The 26,739-nt window shown below is 45.3% G+C and overlaps 1 protein-coding gene across 1 annotated transcript in view; it reads left to right on the top strand.

Annotated features, from left to right (window-relative positions):
• Nucleotides 1-305: 305 nt before the first annotated feature.
• Nucleotides 306-26,739, top strand: part of KIF14 (kinesin family member 14) — a 625,766-nt gene continuing 599,332 nt past the window's right edge. Inside the window, exons 1-3 of the mRNA XM_086957758.1 lie at nucleotides 306-342; nucleotides 4,646-5,910; nucleotides 7,989-8,243. Of these exons, the coding sequence (XP_086813884.1) occupies nucleotides 4,808-5,910; nucleotides 7,989-8,243 (1,358 nt within the window). The 5' untranslated portion in view covers nucleotides 306-342; nucleotides 4,646-4,807. The remainder of the gene's footprint in view (nucleotides 343-4,645; nucleotides 5,911-7,988; nucleotides 8,244-26,739) is intronic.

Here is a 26,739-nt window from a genome sequence, read left to right as displayed (position 1 = left end):
ACATTTTGAAAAAAATAACAAGTTTTCCCTAAGGAAAATAAGACAAAAACAAGCACTACAATGAAACAAGCTACTATTTACATCAGCTAAATACAACCGATAACCATGTATTTTCGCCCCTTTTCTCTGTCTACTGGCTGAGCGTCAAAGGGAGGTGGAAATCTGAAACTTCACAGGAAAGCAGGCGTGGTGTGGCTTCACCTCGAGGCTTGGAGCGCAAACTCCGGTGGCCTTTCGAGTCAACAAAGATTCGACTTCCGGGATTTTCGTCAGTGCTACTTCCAGCGAATGAGCTGACGCGCCCTGATTCGAAAACGAGAAGCGGCTTTTTACTGAATTAAGGTGAGTTCGAACCTGGGGTAACCGGAAGATTGGGGCTCCTTAAAAGCGGTGCGGTGTATAGGACTATACACCCCGGTCATGACAGTGTGAGCGTTCATTACAACTCTGTTACACATAGTCGCGGGAAAGGGTTCGGAGCACAATACTGTGACCCACACTGTTGACATTCATGCAAGCCGTATACGGCAGAAGACATCTGCTTCCCAAACAGCATTGCCAGGTGTGGGTTGCCTCTTTCTAAATCTCATGTTTTCTTTACGTGAAAGCCAGTGCCTGGACATATAGTTAGGACTACTTGAATTAGGCGGCAGGAGAAGTCAAAATCATGCACCAGATATGACTTAATTGTGCTGCAAGAAAAGTCAAATTATTTGGCCCATTTCGTACTTAATTATTTTGAAATTTTTTCACATGGTAACACTTCTGGGCAAATATTTCACCTCATTAGTACCCGTTTCACAACCAAATAGAGAAACCATCAGCCAATTAATCAGATTTGTAGAGCACTACTTGTCACCCTTGAGGGTATACAGGTGCTGACAGGGACTAATATTAATTTGCCGAATAGCCAGGTCTTTAGGGGCTTTCAGAACTCTGGAAGAGCTGGAGAGGTCAGTAGATGAAAGGGTAGATCTACTAAGCATCTGAAAGATGTCTTGTCAGCCATTGTGAAGGGTCCTCCACCTTGTGGGATCACCTGTTGCTTCATTTTTAATAACCTCTGATCCTTTTGAGCTAGAAATATTTTTTCTATTAATATCTGTTGATTATGTCATGGATGGCGGATTAGGCAAATGTGTCAAATCCATAATTATATGGAATATATTATCGTAGAATCATATTTTTTCAGTTGCCCTGACTATAGTGTCTATATGATATGTATCTTGGTGACCACATTAGTCACAATAGGCACCTGGCATTTAAGCAGACATCACTGTGCGTTCAGACTGTTTAAGTCAGATGTTGGAAAAAATGAAACAATACAGTTAAGTTTGCAGTCAGTGATTAAAATACAGGTAAGGCATTATGCAGCATATAGGGACACTTGACAGCTATTTATGAAGACGGAGTCAGGCAGGTGATGATGGTAATGACATTTGTATGGTACGCATGTGTTTTTATTCAGTGTTTTTGTGCATTGTGGTGAGGCTGAGTTTAGCTGAGAATCACACAAATCGGGCCTCGAAATATCAAACAATGTTACTAGAACTGCAGGTCTAGTGACTTAAATATTCTACTCAACCTATTTGTAATGCTCTTGACCCATAAACTGGCTCAAATGATGTGATCGTGGGTAAATAATTTGATTAATTGAGCCTCCATTTTCTTCATTATCACATATGAGAGCACCTTCAAATGTGCGAGTTCAGCATATCTGCTGAACAAAAAACTCTTTTGCTTGATTTGATAGACTAAGCTTTCCATATATAATACAAATCAAGCCACATATAGGATACACATGAACCCTGACTTGCCTCTTAGTTCATTAACAGCATTTTCATCTGGGCGGCGGCAGGAATGTTTCTCCAATCATGTTTAAAAACTATCACTTTTAATAAATACATAACTAAAGAATGTAGTGCTAGCACGCTGTTATTTGTAATCAGCAGATTTTACATTGAAATGGCCACAGACTTTCCCTCTGACATGCAGCTTTACTGATAACACTATGTAGTGTACAAACAATAATGTTTGAAATAGAGTTTCTCCAAATATGTGTCATTTACACATCACCAAGAAAAGTGTTGTGGTTTGTTTTGCTCCTATTTAAATCTTTGTTTGCAACACACTTCTTAATACCCAAAAATTTGCATTTGTAATTCCTGATATATTTTGAAATATTTGTAATATTAATTTAATGGCGTCTTTATTGCTCATTCACTCTCTGAACGAACAGAACACCTGTTCCTTTCCAGCCTAAGTTTACTCGCTAGATGAAACTAGTAGGTGCTAAAAATAGCTCGACCTGATAAAATTTTACTCGCAATTGCGAGTGATCGAGTACATTTTTCGCTGCCTGGAAATGGACCTGCCAATACAGTGAGGGTGGAAGCCAATTGTGGCACTAGAGTCTTCTGGTTGCTATGGGTGCTAGTCAGAGTGGGAAGGAAAAATAGCTTGGAAAGTAAACCGCACTTTTGAAGCCCTGCAAGCATTGAGGAATGCGTGCTTCTGGAAATGAAAATATTTCCTGTTGAATCCCACAAATTAGGGATGAGGTGCGGTAGAAAAATAAAAAGCTTTGAGGATTAGACATAATGACAGCATATGGTTTGTCTGCACATCTGTATTTTATTTTTTACAAACTCTTCCTCCAAAGATCTTGACCACAAGTAAAAATACAGTAATATATTTTTTCTTTAGTTTATATTATTAGTCACAAAGAGTCCGATTATAAGATGTCTAAAGGTTGAGGGTTTCAGATGAACAGTGCCAGAGGGGTGTGACTTTTTTGTTGTGTGGGTTGAGGAGGGTCAGATCCCTGCTATATTTTCAAAATTCCTGATTCTGTAAACGCAATAATTCTTTGTAAATGTGCCTTATGTGGCTATCCCAAATATCTGACAAAGGTCCAGACCTTCTTTGAACACCCCTCTCAAAGCTTATTTTTCCAAGGTGACAAGGATTGTATTAGTCAAATTATTTTTCAGGTCCTGGTATGAATCTAGGCAATAGATCTAGTTTGTTAGATACCTTTGATCCTAGAACTAGCCTAGAGGATACTACTTATGATTCCATCCACTGACACATTGCATTTCTGAATCATTGAACCAAAGTACATCTGAAGCGTGCTCAAATCTTTACAATGGTTCCCTGTGGCTAGTTATAATACTATCAAAGGCAGTGTGCATTGAACAGCAGGCCATGCACAGCACTGGACCACCCATCAACATAAATTCCATACTTGCCGCCAAAGTAGCATTATTTATTTAAGTTTGAACGGTTCTTGGCCATTAAGTTGTGTACTGCTGGTGGCACTTTTTCAGACCAGAGCACCTGCCATGGGGCCTGCTTAGCAGAGTCGCAGTGCACACAAGTCAAAAAACCGCAGCATACTTTCAACAAAAATAGGGGTGATCATGCAAAAAGGCATTTTCCTACAGTAATGCTATGTGATAGTGCGCTTTACAAATACATATCACCCGGGAGGGTATCCTGGTGCTGAGCAGGTCTGTACGTAGCCTCACCAAGGCAGAGGGAGGTTACTCGAAAAGCCAGGTCTTCAGCTTCTTGTGGAATTTTACGAAGGGAGGAGGAGGCTCTGCTGTGTAGTGGGAGGTCGTTCCACTACTTTGTTTCAATGTAGGAGAAGGCCCAGTCTCTGGATCAGGTTCTTTGTATTCGTGGCATATGTATGAGTTGGAGTCCGGCAGAGCGGAGGAATCTGGTAGGTTGGTAGAAGGAAACTGCATCTGTTCAGGTAGGTGGGGCCTGTGTTATGTATTACCTTGAAAGTCTGGTTTTGGATTCTGAACTCTGCGTGTTTGTGTATCTGGAAGCAGTGGAGTTCCCTGAGGTGTGGTGGGAAGCGCTTTCAACATTTTTGCCGTATTGGGTGGGAAAGGACCTCTTTTTGTTCTCCTCTACACCTGTCTCCCAGCCTATGCTCAAACAGATAATTTCCTTAGTTGTTTGGGGGTGGACAGAGTGTTTACCAAAGGAATGCAAATACTTCGGGGTCATTGTCCACAAAGAAGGGCTTTTGGGTCAGTGTCCGTTTTTAGGGGGTTGCTTCACTTCGTACTACATTCCTAGACTCCCCACTCCAAGAAAATGCTGTGTAAGAGATAATTATAGACCCTCATGGGTACCCATGCTGCTGAATACTCGATTCACTAGCTGGCACGGAAGGCAGAAGACTGGCTGGGAGCACAGTGCATCCTTTCGAGATCCTGTATGAAAGTCTGAGAGCTTCAGCAATACCCAGGCAACATGGTCCTAAGTTCATGTAGGATCGACTTGGGGTACACCGTGAAATTTCTGGTAATTCTGCCAACTCTGCAATCACCAAAGCCCTTCTATCAGTTGTTCTGGTGGTGGAACTACCAGCCAAAGTTCCGGGCACAGATAATGGGGCCCCTCATTATGTAAAATATTACTTTACCTTCAAACCGGACAAGAGCTGCACTGTAAGCCAGACTGCTTGTCGTTTAGATTTTACAATGAATTGTTGCTTATGATGTAGGACAGTAGTTACATTTTTAGTGTAGGTTTGGGGTCATCAAATAAAGCGTAACCATTTCTGACCTACTTTTTGGACTAATTTTGCACTTGTTGTAACAATAATTTCCTTTTTCTGCAGGATATTTCACAAGCAGAGGATTTTGTACTGTTCAAGTCAGTAGGTTAGAATGAAGTCATGATCAAACATCCAGTTTGCACATGTAAATGAGTGCTTTTTCCCACTTCCCTGCATTTGACTTGGCTGCAGTGTTGGCTTACGGCTACTAGAAACTGATCCAGCATGCACAGTATTTCTTCTTTCCGTGCGAACAGCCCATACAATGTCCACAGTAATAGCAGCCGGTTTGCAAGACCACCTAACCCAGATGGGCGAGAGGAGGGCAGAGAAGCCAAACTAGTGTTGGCTTTGAATAAAAGCAAAGAAATTAATAGGACGTATGTGATTTCTACCATGCCAGATGTTGGAGAGGGCCCCACCACACCAAAAAAAGAGGCTAGGCTAACTCTTCAGAGAAGAAAGACTACCAGCAAAGGTACTCCTGGAAGTCGCAAGGAGCCAGATGAGAATGTGGAACAAGGCTCTATAAAAACAGAAGTGCGACTGACACTACAACGACGAATAAATGCTGGTTCCCTAGAAAAGGTTCATGCAAACACAGCTAGTGACACAGTTGGTGTTACAAGTGGGGATTTTAACGATCAGCTCCAATCTAGCGCAATGTCTTTCCCAACTAACCTACCGGATCAATCTCTGTTAACTGCTCAGTCTAATCTTCAGTCGATGGGAATGCCCAAGGTTCCTGAATTGAAAACTGATCCAAAGCACAAAGAAACTATCTCTCATTACAGTGGTTTAAATGGAAGTGTTGGATCTACTTTGAAGTGTACTTTAGGCGGTGCTAATACAGCAATCCAATCCACAGTCCTTAAGTCTGAACCTTCAAATATGGCAAAAATTGATAAAAGGCCATCTGGATTAAAAAGAAGTGAATGTGATCAATTTCCTAAGATGTCAAAGGTAGCTACTAAAACACCAGATCGCAAATACGGAAGTTTGGATAAAACTAGAACTCCCAAGCCAATAGAGAGAGTTGGTTCTATACCAAAATGTGTCACAACACAACATAATAGGAATTCCTCGTCATCTACGACACCTAGAAGCCGACTTGACTTTTTGCAAGCTGCACCAACAAATAAAACCAGCCCATTTAACCCTTTACTAGGTAGCAGACCCAAAGGATCTCAAGACCTTACCCCAGCAGCATGTCCTCGTCCGTTGAAAGGGGAGATTGCTGCTCAGATGATGCACACAGACGAAAATGTCCTACAAGTGGAAAACAGCACAGTGACAGTAGCTGTGCGAGTTCGCCCATTTAATAACCGGTAAGCAGAGGATTCTTTTTTCAGTTTTATTCTAGTTTTTCAATGTCCTGAATGACTGAGTGAGAACGTTTTATGCATGACCATTTCATAAAACTTGTAGGTGGTTTATTTGTGACTGATTTGATTGGAGCATGTTGATTTGCTCAAAGATTTTGTGGAATGCAGAAGCCTAGATGTGCACCTTTATTTGTCATACGTTTGTTAGTGAAGCATTGATGCCATGGCTCCAGTTTTATGTGAATCAGCATGTCATGCACAGAAACGTATAGGTGTCCACCAATCAAATAAAAGGCCAATGTTTGTTTCTATTCTTAGAGGGCACTGGACCAGTTGTGCATACCTGTGACATTGCTTTCTTTTCTTCAAGGCAACAGAAAATAGAAGATATGTTATTTCAGTTTTTCTTCAAAATGACCGAGGATAAACTTAATTAACCCTCCTCAGTGTAGATGAATGCCATGGTAGTATTCTGTAGTCAAATAGAAAATTAGCATGTGTGCCAACCATTTTTGTTTGTTTGAGGAGCTTATAGAAGTAATAATCAACATGTACATTTATCCCACTTTCCTAAACAGTCATTTCTCCTCTGTTGCCCAGAAGTGCTCAAATGTCACTCCTTCTTCGTGCTTATCGGTTGCTTGCCAACAATTGTAAAAATTGTTGACAGAAACGGACTATAAAACTTTTCTGTGCACAATAGGCTGAGTATTGGGAGATGTTACAGTTACATCAGCCAATTCTCTCACCCTTTCAAAAAGCAGCTTATCTCAAGCTGTGTGTATTAACCTTGGACAGCAATCCGTTGTAACACTCACAACAGACCATAGGGTACCTGTGCACTCTAGATTGGACTTTCAATATGAAGTCTTTCAAATTTGGACTGTCATGCATTAACAGTACTGGCGAATCACCCCCCAACAAATATTTTATTTTTATATTGAGAATATCTGAGATGGGTACAAAGTCTTTTAATTTAGGATCGGTATCGAGCTTTTCTTCTGTCAATGTATATAGTGAGGCAACTTATCCCCCTCCCTTGTGTAGGTCACTCTCTCTGGTCAAACGCAATAAACGCTAGTAACACTTGGAAGGTAAATGGAGCCTAGTGAACAACTTTTCATCTTCTATAATCAAAAAACTAGGTTGGAAATATTTTGGCTTTTCTTCTCAGTATAATGTACAGTCTTGGGGTCTCAGATCACTACCCATATTTTCTCTGAAACCGTCTATTCCAGCCATGGTAGTATTGAATGTATCCCACTTGTTAGAGAGAGCTTTCTGTCTGGGAGATTGTGAATCATGTCTTGGATTGCAGCTCCACGATGTCCGGTGGTTCCTGAGATTACTGAAACTGGATGAATGCATCATAACAATTGTCCATGTCGTTTCGGATTTATTTACTTTTTAGCCTTGGAATTGTGTGCCCTTCCTCCTGTGAGGCAATCTTTAAGCTTGCCACTTACAAAGGTCCTGGTCAGCTGAGCATTAGTCAGTTAGAAATATTGGTAATGCAAGGTATGTAGCTTATCTTTATTGGTCTATGGATGTTGTCATTGTTCCTGCAAGGCTGTATATCTTGTGCACAAAATTGGGCATATTGTGGGTTTTGGAGAGGTAACATTGATCTCATGGTGGGTGTCACAGCTGTTCCTTTAGATTATTATCCCGTGGGATCCATTTTGGTATTTTCTACCTTGAAGCCTTGCTTTCTAAAAGCAATGTAAGGGGTAAATTGCCATCATTGAGTGACCTCTCTGGGTCCCCCGGATGTCCATCAATGTCTGGGTGGTGGTTAGTAAATCCCCTCGTCATAATTATTCTTGTAAAAGTGTGGGATAGACCTTGTACTCTGCTCCATTTTGTTCACTTAGGAAATCCACTGACTCCACGTTGCAATTTGAGTGCCACCTCCTAATCCTCATTTACTCAAAATACTTTCCCGCCGCCAATACTTTAGCTTCACAAACTCGATTAGAGGTTGCTAATTACTTGAAAAATTACCAGTTTTATATGTAACACGGACAGTCATGAATGAATGGTTTTGTTTTTTACATTGCAATTTGTTTTTGTTTTGCTAGAGAGAAAAGCGAAAATACCTACCAGGTGGTCTTCATGAATGGACAGGAGACAGTTGTGCAACACCCTGAAACCAAACAAGCCCATAAATTTCTGTACGACTTCTCCTTCTGGTCTTTCGATGAGTCCCACCCTAACTTCGCCAGCCAGGAAAATGTGTATGAGAAACTGACAGTGCCACTGTTGGATAGAGCCTTCTCGGGTTACAACACCTGTTTATTCGCCTATGGGCAGACCGGGTCTGGGAAATCTTATACGTAAGTGCTGTGAGTAGTGCTGTTGCTATTGGTGTGTATTTTGTCTGGTTTTATTTTTATTTTACTAAATATGATTGCTCGAATACTATATTTTTATTTTAAAAAACTATTCGGTGGTATGTGACCCACAGCAGATTCTTGTTTCGTTAACCAAAGCTGAGTCTTTTAAGCTCTGCTTCAAAAAGTGACATTTCAGCCCTTGAACAATACAAAAATGTTGTTGGAACTATCCATCTTGGAACTTAAAGTAGACCCTGAATCCAACAGCTTTAGATGAGACACATTTTCTAATCACAATATATTTTCTGATCCATAGTGATTCTATAGCAGCCCTGGGGAAGTGAAGTTCCATCTTACTTAACAAGATACAGTGCAATAGAAACATTATCTGTGAAGTCTCAAGAAAATAATTTGAATGAGCTTGTAGACCCCTCGTTTTGCCTTTTTCTGAAAGCATGGTGACTCGGTCAGCCCATTTTATTTTGATATGAAGTTCGAAAAGTAACAGCATTCACATAACCTATTATTGCTGTTGTTACCAAATGATTCTGCGTCATCAAACACAGCTTTTCTAGTCCAGTGCTTTGCTGTGACAGATTTGGTAAATTGCGGTTTTATTGTTTGTAGGTCCAGTGGTCAGCTGAACTGAAAAATGTTTACAACTCTTTTAATAAACTGATTTATTAAATGACCTTTTCCAGCTGGAAAAGCTGAATTCTTTTAATAAGGAATCATCTAGTAACTGAATCTATTTAAACTTTGACAGGTTGAGAATAGCTGCCATTTCAGTCTATGTCAGAAGAACACAATTATCCAGTTCTGACTTTTTATTTCACAAATTTATGTATTCTCGGGCTTCTGGTTTTTGTTGCTTTGGTTGAATCAACTAGATAGATTTGAAGAAAGGATTTGTAAAGTTGAAGTGAATCAATGCACACATGGTGGTGTGTCATCCTTGAGTAACTTGGTATCCTTACGTTTGAGTGTTAATTATATGTTGTCATTCTAGTTATTGGGAGGATTGATTGCCTGGTTTTCAGTGAGTGTGTTAATTTTCTAAATCTACCAATATGTCATAGGCTTGGGAGGTTAATTGTGCATTGTAGTCTATGATTGGTGAACCCAGTTTAAGTATGCTCTGTATTCCTTGCACAATAAAGAAAATGATATACTGACAAGTTAATTTCATAGTGTCACAGTTTAGCTCTTAGGAGTCTGAAGTTTTTTGTTGTTGTTTTTTTTAATTGGATTTTAAAGTACATAATCACTACAGTCGATAAACCCCTCTCCCCCCCGAATGAACAAACACAGTGCTACAAGACAGCTTTCCAATATACCAGCCCCACCGCAAAACCATACACAGCCATTCAGCCAAAAACCTGAGACCGGGCAGGCGGCAAATACCCTGTATCTAAAAAAAAAAAAGGTTTTCCAGAAAGGACAATATATCCCACCACTCCCCCCTTCCCTCTCCCCATGCCCTGTCCTACACCCTCCTAGCCCGTAGTCATGCAGCAGTACACTCGGGGAAATCACAGCAATCACATCATGACCCCAGAATAGCTTCCTCCTGACACCCCGAGTCCCCCCTGTGGCGTCAAGCAGTGGAAGTGAATCTGCTGGGACTACCTCAACGTCGGAACCGAAATGAGCTCTACGCTTGAAAATCTGGCTACCCTTGTGATGCCTTGAAGACCTATCAGGGCCCTACAGCCTCATCCCCGCCCCGCCATCCCCCGCCTCCACTGAGTCATCCGCAGCACCCCTGCCGCTAATATATGTCTGTTACAGTCCCCAGAAATTTTTCAGGCGGCTCGTAGGGGGTAGCAACTCACTGTAGTGTTCAGACTGTGTGCAGCAGTAAAGCATGTCATGTGCCCAGCGTTTAGTTGTAGGTACTGGTCCTCTCATCCAACAAAGTGCAACCACACGCTTAGCCATAAGCATCCCCATGTCCACCAGCCTGCGCACTGCACCCGGCAGCCTCCTAGAGGGACCTAACAGCTCCAGCGTGGGGTCCGGGATCAGTTCAATCTCCACTATCTTACTCCTCTCCATGAAGATTTTCTTCCAATACTCTCGGGCACTGCCACGCTAAGTGGAGGAAATCTGCCTCTGGCACACGGCATCTCTCACACTCTGCTGTTTGGCGGAGACCATACATATGAAGCCTCTCTGGGGTATAATGCACTCTGTTGAGAAATTTGAAATGCACCAGTCTGTGCTTACCATTTAATGATATCCGCCTAGTGTTTCCACAACAGTAACGCCACATGTCGTCATCTATTGTAACTTGTAAGTCCCTTTGCCAGGCCAACCGTGCCTTCGTGAACCAGTGCTTTCTGTGGGTCATAGCGATTCTGTATAAATTGGTCAGTAGTGTGCGGGGAGCCTCGGTCTTTATTATATATGTAAGTTCAGGGACCTCCGGCGGTTCCGCCATATCGTCCCCCAGTAGTTCTAGAAGGGTGCTGCGCACTCTATTGAACTGAAAGCGGAGTAACAGGGAAAGTGCACCTCCACTCCCCTCCACCTGTTCCCAGGATTTAACTGCCCCATCTTGGAATAGGTCCCCCGCAAGTTGAACGTGGAGCTTATGCATGGCTTGTATCACGCCCCTCTCCCCGATAGGGGATAGCCACTGGGCCCATTCCACAGGCATACTAGGCGAGTATAGCAACGCCCCCTCCCTGTAGCTGTAGAAGGCAGTGCCAAGCATGATTTGTTGCTGTAATGGAATCCAAGATCCCCGTCCTACGGTTCGCCGGTTTGAAGACCGTCGGAGGGAGTGGGAGTGGGTTAGCAAATACTCTTTCCATCCGAACATGGGGAATGCACGTATCACCATGTACCCAGGTGTGCAAGCGTGATGCCTGGGCCACCCTGTAGTAAAGCTCCAGGTCTGGGGCACCAAGGCCACCCATGCTACACGGCAGTGTGAGGAGTGTCCACTTTGCTCTGGGGTGCTTGCCCGCCCAAGCTAGTTTAATCATAAGCTGCGTCAGTCTCTGAAAGAAAACTTAAGGCAACACAATTGGGATCGTATCGAAGAGAAACAGTAGTCTAGGTAGCAGCACCATTTTCATGATTGAAATACGACCCAGGAGAGAAAGCGGGAGCCTACACCAGGCTTCCACATCGTCCTCCAGGTTGCTGAAAGCAACCCCATAGTTTTCATTGAATAAATTCGCAGCGTCTGTGAGAAGCCGTACGCCCAAATATCTGATCGAGTCAGTGGTCCACAGCAGCGGGTACTCCATGTCAAAATACCGGGGTGAGGGGGAAAGCTAATTACTTCGTCCAATTCACTTTCAGACCTGAGAGGGCTCTGAAGTGTACAACCTCTCTAAGCATTGATGATAAATTATTTCTGGGTCGCGGACATACAGCAGAGTGTCGTCCGCGTAATCGAGACCACAATCCTGTATGTGGGGAAACCTATACCCTCGTTGCAATGGTACTCCCGCAGTGTACACGCCAGCAGTTCTGCCACCAGGGCGTACAGCAGGGGAGACAAGGGACACCCCTGTCGAGTCCCCCTGCAGATTGGGAAGGAGTCCGTAACCAACTTGCCGTGCCGTAGTTTGGCCCTAGGCTTGTTGTATAGGGAGTCTTTCATTGGGAGGAACGGTAGACCCAGTCCCTTTCGCTGCAGCACGTGTCACATAAATGGCCACTCCACCGAGTCGAAGGCCTTTTCCATGTAAAGGAACACTGCGATTGCCTTCGTGTCTGGCTTTGTGTTGTATGGTGCCAAGGACCGTTCGAATATTGTATGTTCGGTTTCTACTTGGGATGAAGTCCGCCTGTTCCGGCGCGACTAGCGTGGGGGCCAGGAGCGCCAGGCGATTCGCCAACACTTTGGCAAAAATTTTTGTGTCAACATTCAGCAGGGAGAGGGGCCTGTACGAGGTGCACTCATCATGTGCCTTACCTGGCTTAAGAATAGTCACTAAGAGCGCCTCTCTCATGGAGTGCGGCATGCTACCCTCCACGCAGATATCATCGAACAGCATCGATAAGTGCAGAAGCAGCTTATCCTGAAATGCTTTATAATAGCCCACCGTGAGCCCATCTGCCCCGGGGGCACTGCCCGACCGCATGCCCGCGAGAGCCTCAGCTCTTTCGTCTTTCTCTATTGGAAGCATCAGGAATTCCCTATGCTTGTTGGCGAGTGTGGGTAGTTCTGTGTGTTCCAGGTAATCTAGAATTTCATCATCAAGGTCTCCGTATAGAAGCTTCTGAACGTCTGTGCGATATCAAACTTGTCTGTAAGGACCACGACCTCCGCAGTCCTTACCTCCGTTACCTGCGGTCTTCCCTCCCGCCCTTTCAATATCCTCGCGAGAACTGAGCCAGGCCTCTATCCCTCTCCGTACGCCCGGGCCATCGCGTACTTTCCCATGTGTTTAACTTCTCTCTCTGCTTCCTCATGATATTCGGTCAAGAGAGACTTAATCTCTCCGTCTACAGCTGTGTCTGAGTTCCGCTGCTCTAACTGTGCCAACTGCCGCTCCAGCTCTGTTAGTCTTTGCCTAATAGACTTCAGAACTGAATGCTTGGACATAGCTATGCCCCGTATGTAGACCTTGAATGCCTCCCACACTGATTGGAAGCTGTCACTGAGCCTAAGTTGGCCTTAAGAAATACATCAATCCCCTCCGCTAGCTCCCCTCTGAACAGTGGATCGAGAAGCGAGTATGGTGGGAATCGCCATGTGAACGGAGGAATCGTCCTCCTAGGGGAGTCCAGCACTAATAATAGTGGCGAGTGGTCAGACAAAGTACGCGGAAGGACCCTACAATCCCGTATCTGTCCCAGCATCGAGGAGGAAGCCAACCAGTAGTCAATCCTGGTGTGTATGTCATAGTAGGCCGAGTACTGTGTGTACCCCCCTTGAGCTGCATGTCTCATCCTCAACACATCCTCTAAGTCTAAACTGGTGATCAAGCTGTGTAGTGTTTGCGCAGCTGCAGAAGGTCTGCGTGTAGGACCCGTGGATCTATCCAGCGCCGGGTCAAGTACTAAGTTAAAATCCCCACCCCCAAGGGCCTGTGCTGTATTCTATTCACGGGCTGTAGTTGCCAGGGACTGATAGAATTCCGGGGGATCATAGTTTAGACCATAAACATTAACTACCACAAATTCCATCCCCAGACCTTTGCATCGCGATATTACAAAGCGTCCCTCCGTGTCCGCTCTCAAGAGAGCAAGAGTTAGTTTCGATTTGGGATTTACCCAGGTTAGCACTCCTCTAGCATGAGTCGTAAAGCCCGCTTCAGTGATGTTATCCTCCAGACCTTTACTATGCAGCAGTCTGCTCGATAGCGGCAAATGAGTCTCCTGTAGGAGTGCCACATCGACGTGCTGCCGTTGTAGATAACGTCTGCAGCCGTGCCAAGCTCTCTCTAATGGAGAAGGTAGGAAGCGTGCTTACTTTGTCCGGCTATATTTATCCACGCATTGAGACAGGCATAATAACTCTAGGCTTGTTTCTCTGCAGTGGAATTTCATAAGCTCACAAACATAAGAACACAGGGAAAACCGATCCGGCATCCACCCCCTCCGCCCATACCGTTTACAAAAAAGGTATGTCTTTCTCTGAAGGGATAGTCAATCGAGTGTAATTTGGTCAGTCAGGCAGCACCTAAAATAGATACTTTTGGCTTTATCTGTTTACAGAAAAGGGATGGGAAACGGTTTACAATTCTCGAACTCCCACGCACTATGAAAAAGGTAACGGTCTACAAGAGTGTACGAGTCTGGTAGATGTGAGGTCCCTACGAGGTAGCTCTCCTACTGATACCAATTTTTTAATTATTGTTCACAGTGACAGTGACCCCCCAGTCCGTGTCCTGAGGAGAACCCGCAGAATCAGATTGGGTTCGAAACGCGTTGACTTTCCATCCAAGATATAAAATATATGGGGCTTTATAGGAATTAAATAATGCATTTCTAATTGCTTAGTCTAGCGTGTGCAATCCCTATAATTAGCACCCTTTTTTGAATTATAATATATATCTTGGGTTGGTGTTTACAAGTAGGCGGATCTAATTATCAGCTTGTCCACTTGTTTGTCTGTATTTTATTCAGGACTGGTGCCTCATAATTACAACATTGGAGGCATTATACAGTTGTTCTTGTGATTCTATGTGACAATTACTTTGTGACACATAATTGTTTGATATGTTCGTTGCACTTTATTGCATGTATATATGTATCTGTGTAATATTCTGTTTGTTTTTGATGACATAAGAAAAATAATCTCAAAAAAAGTGTTTTATAAAGTACTAATTCATTCAACTTAATGGTTGTTCAACCCAGTGATTTTTCTGACTAGGTGGTGTACTATTTAAAATTCAACCTGCCCGGCCATCTGTTTTTGTTTACTCTATAGTAGTGGTCCAGGCCGGTCAGTGACAGGACCCAAGCCTTTTCTTGTTTTCCCTGGTTGTAGATAACTCAGCACTTTTGTCAGCTTCCGGTGGTCATTGAGCCCCCTAACGTTCCATGTGAGCGCCCGGATCCTGGCAGTGTATCCAGGTTTCTCTGGTTCAGCCATACTTGCCATTCCTCTCTGTCTTGAATCTCGTGTGTGTACGGACACTATGTGGGTTTTCAGACAACTGTGTGTTCAAAAAACGAAACCAATTCCCCCTCCCCCCAACATTTGCTCCAAACACCAAAACACTTCCGACCCCCACCCACAGCAGAACGCCCACAACAAGGCCTTGCAGAAAACACCACTACCCGCCCTCTCCCTATCCCATTTCCCCAACTTTATGACCTCCTGGGGGTCAAAGGGGTGCATTGCGCGCGGGGACCGAGGTTGCCACACAATCAGCAAGTAGTGCGAATACACACTTTGCTAGGCGCCCTCCTCTAGCCTCTCGTTGTACCGTGACATATGCATCAGCAAAAGATAGTTAATACGAGTCTTTAAACAGTTCTGACAACACTGTTAGCTTCACCTGCACTTGAATATACCCCCTGCCGGTTAACACGCAGTTTAGCAGGGTAGAGCATTGCATAATCGTACATTGCGAAAGCGGCGAAACCGAGCGGACGAAATAGGACGAGACATAAAGGATTGTACCCTGAGAAATCAAATCTTGAAAAACAATCGGAATTTGTGAAAAATAAATCAATACCATGAAGACTTGCAAAACCAACATATGATATTGTAAATAGCCTTGAAAAAGCCCCGGCGCAAATCGCCACAGGGGGCGAAACACGTGTCGGCTGTTCATGTTTTAATCTTATTTAATAAAAGCAATTTTTTCACATCATATGGACTCCTGACGTTGATTACAAGAATTAGGATTCAGCCTAAGGACACCAACAAACTTGGCCAAACACACTCATCACCCCCTACATAGAGCATTGCATAATCCAAACCAAGGTCTCTGAGCTGTCTTTTGAACGGGGCTAAGTGCTTGCGGGCTTCCTGCACCCTGGCAGTAAAATCTGGATAGAGCGAGATCTCTGAACCCTCGTACTGTAGTGATTTCTTGTCCCTGGCCATTCGCAGCGCCGCGTCTCTGTCCCTATAGTTGAGCAACTTGGCAATGATGGGGCGCGGCGGTGCTCCAGGGCACGGGCGCGGGCCCAACCAGCGGTGCGCTCGCTCCACCACGAACATTGGAGAGAATACCCCCTCTCCGAGGAGGGCAACCAGGAGCTTTACAACAAACTTTTCCATGTTGCCCGTCTGAGTCGTTTCTGGAAGGTCTGTGATTCGTAGATTACAGCGACGGGAGCGAGCCTCCAAATCCTCAGTTTTGTCTTGCAGGGCCTGCATTAGCTTCTCCATCTTTTTATGATCAGTGTCCAGCTCAGTTTGCGCCTCCTCAACCTCTGTTAACCTTCTTTTTGACATGTCGAGCCTTTCTGGTTGTTTGTCAAGACGCTCCGCCATTCTGTCCATTCTGTAGGTGAGGGCGTCTATCTTCGAGCCTAGGCACGTCATACTATTCTGGAGGCCTTTTTCCATTGCTATGAGCATGCTTTTAATGTCTGTGCTCCCTGCTGCGTCATCCCCATCTTGCGTGTTGACTCTGTCCGCGCCTGTAGACTCCTGCGACTTGGAGCGTCTTTGATCGAAGGATAGCTTGCTCTGCGTCTTGTCGCCTCTCCACATACTGCCAAACGATGTCAGGCGATGTGGGCACCGAGCGCTACCACTTGTGATTCACTCCTGTGGATCCGGAGCAGACCGGGCCCCCAATGCTCCTGTGCAAGCGCCGAGAACCCTCACAGCTCAGCCAGGTGAATGTGCCACGAGAGGAGCCACTATGTCTCACCGGGATACTCGCCGTGGAACGACGTCGCCAGGGCACCCAGGGCTATCACTCAACGTCACTGTCTCTGGAGTCTTCTTGGCTGGGCTCTTATGCCCAACTGCAGACCGCACGTACTGCGACGCAGCACGGGCACAGGCAGCACTCCAGGGCGTGGGCGCGAGGCCTACCACAGCGCCGTTTTGCCGCATCTGGTATCGTCTGACCTCCGGCACCAATCGCATACGCTAGACTGCAGCGGCAAACTCTAGCCGTCCTCTGTCTTGGGGGGTGTTACATTCGCGACAGACAGGTACTGATGCAGGATATTTCAGGATAATGCTGACAACGAGACAGAGCTCTAGGCTCATGGGGCCATCTTGGTCGCCGGCAAGCTCCGCTCCCCTAGGAGTCTGAAGTTTTATTAGCAGATGGACTCCAAGCTTCTGCAGTAGGACCAACATTTGCAATGCGGTCATGTGCAGCAGAAGCTCATGCAAGACTAAAGTGTCAGTTGCTAAGTGTGATATGAGCTAAATTACCTAGACAGATAGAGGACATGCAAATGCTGCTTGATTGTCCCTTTATGCAGATACTAAAGACAACACATGGGAAATGACTGCAGTCACTATGAGGGAGTCTAAAAGGATCTCACCATTGGTTTGCTTTATTGACACTCTTATTTTCTTCCTTTTAGTTAGTGAGCGCATGTCAGCCTAACTTGAGCTTCACGTCTCTGTGTTTTCGTCCTTGGAGCATGAACCAAGTACTGGTTGGATTTCTTGAATTGTGTTCTTCCGTGCTGCTTGAACTTTGGATTGTGGTACTTTTCAAGGCAACTTGAAACCATCAAGGTTGAAGCTCACGCATCCCCATATTTCAAAGAGCTCAATGGAAACAACTAGTAACAGCAAAACTTTGTGGCATATGGCTAGTTTCTGAAACATACATTTTGTCTGCCACTCCTTTTTAGGTCGAGGACCGTAGGATGCGCTTGCGCAGTCGCCGGGAGGAGATTTAGTGTTTTGGAGTATGGGGGCTTGAACCCGCTTCTCTCCTCCATTCTCCTCCATTGGCTGGCTTCCTAAACGGAGGCCAACCATTGGAGGAGAGGGGAGACACTCCAATAAAGCCCCGTCTTTCGGATTCGGGGGTGTGTTTTTTTGCGTTCTTTCGACTGTGACGTCATCTGTCACTCAGAACGCCAAAAACACGCCCCCCGAATCCGAAAATTTTCAGAGCTTTGCGGCCGCCTTTTTTTATGTTGTTGTTGTCGCCACCACCATTCCCCAGCACTCTTTCTGGTGAAAAGGAGCACTGTGCTTCCCGTTAAAGAGCGTTGTCACCAAATTGTGAATTTCTTACATTTTGAAATGCAAATGACAATCATAACTGAGACAACATGCGCTGGTATGCACTTAGAGACAGTACACATTAAAAATGGAATACGTGATAATTTCGAAGAAAGGCCTGCGTGCGGCGTCTTACCCTCCCATTGGAGAACTGGGGGTTTAATGAGCTTTTATTCGAATGCGCTGCTCGCAGTTGTAAATTATTTGTTAGTAGGGGATACAATCAGCATGTCAATTTTGGCTGCTTGTTTTTGTGATGCTAAGCGCTAATGGGACGGAGTCGGCGGATAGTGGGTAAGCCGCGCCGCTCTGGGTTTGCCCGTGGCGGGATATAGGACTGCCCGGGCTGCGGGTGCAAATAAAGGTGAGTGCGTCCATGGCCACTCTGACTGGAAGTCGGGCAGTGTTAAGAAAAGTGTGCAAAAAAGACACAGCGTCTTGGAAGAACTGCATGAATGGTTGTAGGGTAGGGAGGCCTTGGTTTAGACGCTTGCTCTAAATATATGTGACCTCTCTGCCAACGAGTGCAGTGACCTGTTGCACTGCACTGTATGACGCATTGCTGTGTGTTTGAGAGGGCCTCTGCCTCACTGGGTATGTGATATGTATGGTGCAAGGCGTGGGGACCTGATGCCCTTGGCTAGCCTTGGGTCTCTGAGCAGCTCACTGTGTACCCTTAGCATTTCTGCTGCACAGTGCAAGGACCTGCTGCCGTCCGTAGGGCTGCGTTTGTGAGCCCTTCACTGTCTGTAGTATGTCTGCTGCAGGTACAGGGACCTGCTGGCGTTGCATCTAATCTTTCGCGCATTTTTGTGATATGCCTGCTGCAAGGCGCGAGTGCTTCACGTGATGCCTGTGCGCAGTGCTGCACTGCGAGCCTCCTAGTATATTCGTGCATATCAGCTGCGGGCTGCATGACCCCGCTGCAGTGGCTGCCCTGACCTCGTCTGTGTGTCCGCCTCGCGGGACCCTCTCCGGGTCGGCCTGCTGCTTCGCGGGGACCAGCCACCAGCGGCCTAGCAGTGCCTCTGTGAGCCCATCACGGGAGACGAGAGCACCCACTGGCCCTGGACGTGCCTTCAGACGCACCAGGCGACTAATCCTTATTATCTAGACTGATCCACGGCGCGAACACAATTACCATAATAACGCACCGGAACGCCCGCATTATTTATAAGCATTTTTAAAGTCCCCCCCCCCCCCACCCCCGGTTCTAAATCATGCCTTCCCCGCTCACACCAGACACATTGTAATTGGAAGTAAGTAAACCAACCCTGCTTCGCCTCCTCCTTCGTCAATCTGTTGTCTGATAATGTTCATGCCTTTGTGCGGTATGTAAAGTTATTGCACGTAAATGTTTTATATGCAAGTGTTTATGTGTACGCACGTTTGACAATCCCTGTGCACGCACACACAAACACGTTCACACAGATATACGCTTGCACAGGCTTGTGCGTGTATATTCAAGTGTCTGTATGGTTTTTTTAATGCCTTTGATGGTTCTGCTGTTGAGACCATTAAGCAAAAGTCTGGTTGTTTGTTAATATCACCAGATCCCAGCCATGACATTATTTGACCATAATAAGTTACCATAATGTATATTTTATGTCACAGGCTTTTTAAACGCACGTTGAATAAAATAAACTACAGTTGACAGGCTTAAGGTCAGTTAAAATCCTTAATGGTCGAGGGTTATGCCATTGCCTCGATAAACTGGCTTTACAGCAACTGCTGTTTGTGCATATGTGCATTATAGACTACCTGACGTGTGCTTCATACGTGTACGCAAGCACACGCTCGCGCCACGTCTTCAATACACATAAAGCTGCGATTTGGGCATCATTGTTTATGCTCTAGGCCCCGTAAGGGAAATGGAAGGTGCTTTATCAATACCTTTTCAATACAGTTGTTTGCTTTTGAGTTAATTAGTGTGAGGGGCTTGACGTGATGTCAGGTCAGAGGGAATCATTTGTATCAAACTGGCTTTGTGGGGGAATTATAAATTCCACGCTGGTTCGTCATGTTGTCCTTCGCTGTGTTTATTTCCCATAAAGAACTCAGGCTGCTCTTTACCAGCTCCTAATTATGACCCCGGAGGTTAAAAGCCTTTGACTGGCATTTGACCCCTGACCTCTTATAAATGTTATCTTATCAGCTCCTGCTTGTTAACTTGTATGAAGAGCTGGTCCCCGGGGGCTGGTGGGTGAAGGGGTGATTATGGTTATTCTTGAAGTGGGTGATTTTTTTCGACCAACCCGCATCCTGGCATTGATTAGATGTTACCGGTGGGTTAACCACAGCAACCCAGGGCGACTCCTGCAAGCCCTTGGTGGAAAGCAGTTATTTGGGGACTGCCCTACACGAGCGACTGCCTGAAATCAGTGACCCATATCCTCATTAAATAAGCTTCAAGTCAAATTACTTGCAGTGCCAAAATATAGCCCTTGTTACTTTTTAAATATGTACATTTTAAGGTCATATTTTTACCCTCAGAAATATATTTTGAACTTAGGTATCCAGAAATATATGGTGCCATTTAGAAAAAGAACCTTTCATTTTTTTGTTTGAAAAGGCACCATTTTATGTTTACCTGTATTCATCTTAACTATCTTAACTATAAATATGACAACAGGGCCGTGCACCGCATAGGAATGTTTCTGAGTGGAACATTATGGCGAAGATCCAAGATGGCTGACTGCTGCAGGTGTTTACATCTGACAGGGTGTCTTACTGCTGGGAACCAAACGTTTCAGGGACTCACCTACCGTGAACCAAAGAAGCAGGCAGGGAGCGAGGCTGTGGACAGCAACAGAGTCGGGTTCTGCTCACGACAGAGAAGGCGACCAGGTGCTGTGTTTTCCCATCGCCAGTCTAAACCCTGTTCGTGTTGGAACGTAGTTCTTTCAACCGGTAGCATTGGGCTTTATATGTTGCCAACATTCTTGTTATCACCTGATTGGTCGGTGTTATTTCACAAGCATCAGTGGGTTAGCAACCTGCAATTTACATCCATGATGTCATATTGGCGAATTATGGATGTGAGTCACAAACATGACATCATTTTGATCAGCTGCAGATTTCCAGCCAAGTAGAATCTTAAACATGTTCTCATCAGTCATCACACGTGATGATTTCTCATTGCCCTTTGATGCTTAGTTGCTCCGTTTGCGCTTCACAGTACGTTCGGGCTCGGATTTCTCATCTATTGTGGATGTATGCCACTTGAGCCCTCGAGACACTGCAAGGCCATGTACAGTGGTAAAGTGTCGGACTTGCTTTGTGCACAGAGCGGGCACACACCAAATATCTGTATTGCGCATTCGTACCATTTATTGCCCCAGAGGCACGCCTGGAACACTGCCAAATTTTATTAAATGCAGCTCTAAATTAACGGGACCCTGACGCCTTATCGTGTATCTGCTTTATAAATATAAGTCGTAAACAACCCATTTAAAGCAAAATATGGATTAGCAGAGATGACAATTTTTGTATTAGAATGGCATATGGAATATTCTTCGAATTACAGTTAACTGACCCACCTGTCCTTGGTTCACCTATCCTGCTCGAGATCTACGTAAAAACAATACCAGCATATGTGAGCAACAATGACATTAATTTAACGATTAAGCTATTGGCAATGTAAATGACTGCCATTTATTTATGATTTAAAAAAGAAATGTCATGCGCAATGCCAATAGCTCTACCTCTAATGATGCCGAGACCATTGCATTGTAAATGCTTGTTATTATTGATGATGGTGTAAACAATGTCCCTATAAGATTGCTGCCATACAGTATGTGTTTTTCTGCATTAACTTTTGCCTTAGTGTCGCATTTACTTATTTGTTGGTTACATTTTCAGAATTTAGAAGACGTTTTATGCATCATCAAACACAGTGATTTCAAAAGATTAATTCTTCACCGTTACCTCTACCCAACTTCAACCCTTAAAATGGCCAGTACCCTCCCTTACCTCTACCCACCCCAAAACCACCCTTTACCCACTCCTGAACCCTCAAGTTCCCATCTCTTCCCTTTACTCCTACCTTCTCCTGCAACCTCAAGTCACTCTCGCCTATCAGAACCTCTACCCACCCCAGCACCCTCAAGTCACCCTTCCCTCTACCCACCCCTGACTCTAAAGCCACCCTCATTTACCTTTACCTCTACCCATCCCTAATCCTAAAAGAACTTTTTTCTTTCTTTCATATAAACAGATTTTATCGATTTTGCGTGGAGAAAACAACATCATGGCACCCAAGTTACTTGTTGGAGAAAGTGATAGAGCGTTTGATCAAGTCATTGCCAATCAAATGACACAGTTTAGGAGTACAAAACATCCGCAGCACCCCTGTCTCGATTTGGGACCTTAGGCTAACTGGCCCAGCCATTTCTCCCAAACTTGGACATGTTTAAGGGGACAGCCCCTGACCTCGTAGATCGTATTTTCTTGTTGTGGGCACCAGTCCACTCCCCGGTGCCACTGCAAAAGGGTTGGAGGACAGTAGACTTACAGCGAGTGGCAATGTCTCACTTGGCTACCATAAGCTCCATACCTGCGAAGGACCGATCAGCCCTTGTGCCCCCAGAACCATTGAGGATACCTAGCAGAAGCACCAAAGTGGAGAGAAGGACCTCATATCCCAGCACCTCAGTCGGGTCTCCCACCACCACAGACCAGAACTCTTGAATCTTGGGGAACAACCATAGCATGTGATAGAAATCAGCAGGACTGTCGCCACTGAGGGGGCAAGTGGGTTGAGAAAGGAGGCCCGCTCTGTGTAATCTAGCTGGGGAGAGATAAGCAGTTTAGAGGTAGATAGTTTGGATTAACCGCAAACTGGAAGAAATTGTGGTAACCCTCGGTGCCATCAGTGTGTCTCTCCAGTCATCGTCCTCAAGGGGACCTATCCAGTTCTCCCATAGGGTTCTGAGATGGGCTAACATGCTTGGGGCATTGATGATCAAACTACTGTACTTTTTGGAGGTGCTACCCTTTCCCAGATCACCCAAAAGGAGTTTAGCCTTCAGCGGGATGAACTCTGGGAGAGAGTTGGTATGTGTGGTGTGAGATGGAAGAGCGTGTCTCAATTAAAGGTATTTATAGAATCTCGTATTAGTAAGAGCATAAATGGTTTGGCATTCCTAAAAAGACTACATGTGTGTCTCCTACCAGACGTCACCTAGTTGCGAAATACCAAGAAGGTTCCATCTTCCAAACGCCTGCAACATTGCCATCTCCCTCCACCAAGTGCCATGCTAGAGAGTTGTTTGTTGTGTGACTTTAGTGTTCCAGTGGGTGTGGCATAAGGCTGCCCTCCAAGCTAGAAGAGCCGTTTTGGCCACTAGAGATGTGTAGTTGGAGATTGGGGAACCATTGACCATTGCAAGTATTTGAGAGAACCCTAGAAGGGATAGTTCCTACTGGTAGACGAGATCTGATCAGCCCCCATTAAACCTGTCATGAATTGCTAGGAGAGGAGAGGCTTGATAATAGAGGTAGAGATGGTCATACTCAGGCCACCGTTGTATGGGGCACATTGGCAAGAGCATTGGCAAAGCAGGGCCTGGGCCTGCACCACAGGAAGGAAGCTGCGATCTTGTCCATGGCCCGAAACCATGGCCATGGTATGGGGAGTAGCAGGTTCTGAAAGACATAGAGAAACCGCAGCAGGATCATCATTTTATACAGAGCTATGCAACCCATTATGTTCAGCGAAAGAGGCTGCCATTTAGTGAGGTCATCTTTAGCTTTTTGCGTCAGGGGCTCGAGATTAAGGGACCAGGCGAGTTCAGGGTGCAGTGCGACCCAGATGCCCAGGTATTTGAAACTGAGAAGGCCGATAGCAATAGGACGTTGTATGCATAGAAGGCAATGCAATCTTTGTGGCAGGCACTCCATTGCCACCCACACAGTTGAGCATCGGTACAGATGAGTTGCGTTACTGGGTCAATCGTGAGCGCAAAAAGGAGTAGGTACAGGGGGCCGGACCATTCCACAGAACTAATGCCTGACCCTTGCCTGTATCCGCATTAGCTGGAGGTAGCCCCAGACCACTGTATTGAAAGCCTTTTCTAAATCAATAAAAAGTAAGGCTAAGTCAGGAGGCAGAAGATGATGGTGGTCCAGGGCCACAGGAAAGTGTAAGAGGCAATGTCTTGTGCTAGTAGCTGACATCAAGCCGCATTGGTCTGGATGTATCAGTGTGTGCAGGGCACGTTTGAGACTGGTGGTCAGTAATGTCGCAAAGATATTAACTTCCCCATTATTGAGAGATATTGGATGGTAATCTGCATATGCTGTGGAAAGAGGTTGTATTTGAGGAATCGCCACTTATGTGGCAGTGCCTGTCTCTGGGGGGGGGAAAGATGCCTGTCTGACCCACTTCCTTATAGAGGGATAGTTATTGAGGGGTCAGAATATTGCAAAATATACTTGAATATTCAGCAGAAAATCCATCAGGGCTGGGAGTTTCCCCGGGAGCCATCGCTGACCATGCCACAGACATTTCCTTGGCTGTGAAGGGCTCGTCCAACATACACGCTTCGGTCGATGATAGGTGAGGGAGTGAGGGGAACGTCATTGAGGAACTAAGCGGAGGACTCCGTCTCCCTTCTAGGGAAGCTGTGTATAAGAGCTGGTAGTAGTACCTGGCAAATACCTGTGTAATATCAGAAAGGGTATGGAAAAAGTTACCATGCTCATCAGTGATTTCAAGCACAATCCTTGCTGCTTGCTGCGGGGAGGCCAGCCAGTACAGCAGCTTCCTGTTTTTGTCCTCCCAGCCTTAAATCCTGGCCGGAAATTCTTGGCAGCTTCCAGGAATTCGAGATGTATTTGTCATATACAATACTCGATTCAATTCAATTATCTTTATTCAACTATTAAAAAACAGCCATAAAAGCACAGACAATATAATACATAAAAATTGGCACATATTAAAAAAGTAGTACAGACATTGGTGTCATCCATTATTAATCTATAACACAAAGCTTTCCCTTGTGGAAATTGATTTTAAAATAAACATGGTAGCGCTATAACATGTCAAAGGATCTTATAGGCTTACAAGGAATTTCATATTCAATTTATGGGACCTGGTTCCACGGTTAACAAAGAGGGGCTTCAAATAAAAATTCCTAAAATTGCAGTAAAATTGGCAGAACAATATAAAATGCAGCGTGCTTTGTTTACTCTTATTATCACAAGGACAGGGCACCTTATCTAAAGGATGTATCTTTATTTTTGGGAAAGCAACACAATAATGTACAATACCACATCTCGGCCTCAATAAAACTAATGGATGCTGCGGGTGAGTCGCATGCAACAGATAACCATTAATTCCCTCTTCTAACATATATGTTTTGTATAAAGCCACAGTTTGTTTACTTTGTTCCATTTTTGCTCTACGGTTTTGTCTAAATGACAAGAAGGAGGCCTTAAGTTCTTTCTTTTTAATTGTATTTTTCCAGGGTTCGACCATACCGCCATATTAAATAAATTCCCCAGTGTAGTATTAGTATAGGACAACCAAGGAAATTTCGGAGCATCGTCCAGGTTTAAGCAGTCTAAAATGATTGACCTGGTAAAAGCAGTTTCTTAATTTTTCCAGTTTGGGCCCATAATAATAAGGGTCCTGCCATCAAGATGTCCTCTAAAAATTGCAGCCCCACCTCATTTTTTTTTTTTAAATTTGTTTTTATTGCAGAGTTAGAAACCACAGAATACAATTAGTCAACCATTCCACTTGTGACGCCCCCCCTCGATCAACAGTAAAACGTATACCATACACAGCCATTCAGCCCGCATCCCGGAGGCCGGGCGGCATAGTCCTCTACATAGTAGGAAGAAACCTCACGGTGAATGTCCCATAGGGACCATGGTCTAAAGATCGTTGTACGTATCCGCATTTTACCCCACCACCCTCAACAATACTACCATCAGCCATTCTACTTGCGCGATCAATGCTACTACCCGCACCCGAGCCCACCCCGAGCACTATAGAGCCCCCCAGTCCCGGTCACTCCCCCAGCCATCCCTCTCTCCGTGCAGCTCCCCACTGGCCCTACGTAACTCGAAGTCGCTCTCGCGGACAGGTAACCCCTAGGCTTCCAACCCACCCCGAACTCCCATTAAACAAACCCCCTATGTCCCCACCCCGGCAACTGCTAATGGTGTGCTTCTTCCTGATGTGTAGTATGGATCCCGCCATAGAGTCAATGTCTACTCCAAGTTCGTGCGCCTCGCAGTGTCCACAGGCCCAATTCACTCAATCCTCATCGTCCACCAAAGAGTCACGCAAAGCTTGCACCACCAACTCCCACGCACGCGCTGCATCCAAAGCATTCTCATTGCCAAGCTTGACAGCCTGCTTCATCCGGAGCACACTCTCGCATTCAGACCACCTCAACAGTTCATTCTTCCACCTCCGTGTGGACGGCCCGCCCTTGGACTTCCAATGCCATGATATTTCCCTTTGCGCCAGTATCAGGCCCAAGTCAATAAATTTGCTCGTTACCTTGGTATGTTTGGTGTGCGGGAACCAGAGTAACAAACACGCCGCCATATCGAAATCCACCTCCCTATCGGTCACTTCATTTAGAAGGTCCCCTACCTCCGCCCAATAGGCCTCCAAATGCGGGCAACCCCAAAACAAATGGTCCATGTCCGCTCCTGAAAACGAACACCGCGGGCACCGAGCGTCCTGTACCTGGAAATACCGCCGTATTTTATCGGGGGTCAAGTAGGCCCTATGAAGCACATAGAAATGTACCTGTTGGAAGCACGCGTTTCTCGTGCCTTTCCACGTGCGTCGCAAAATATGGCCCCACGCCGTGTCTGGGATGGGCCTGCCCACACTCGCTTCCC

Source organism: Lissotriton vulgaris, chromosome 1_1 (assembly GCF_964263255.1).
Source record: "Lissotriton vulgaris chromosome 1_1, aLisVul1.2, whole genome shotgun sequence".
NCBI classification, from domain to species: domain Eukaryota; kingdom Metazoa; phylum Chordata; class Amphibia; order Caudata; family Salamandridae; genus Lissotriton; species Lissotriton vulgaris.
The sequence above is the reverse complement of the archived record's forward strand: the minus strand, read 5'-3'. Positions and strand labels throughout refer to the sequence as shown.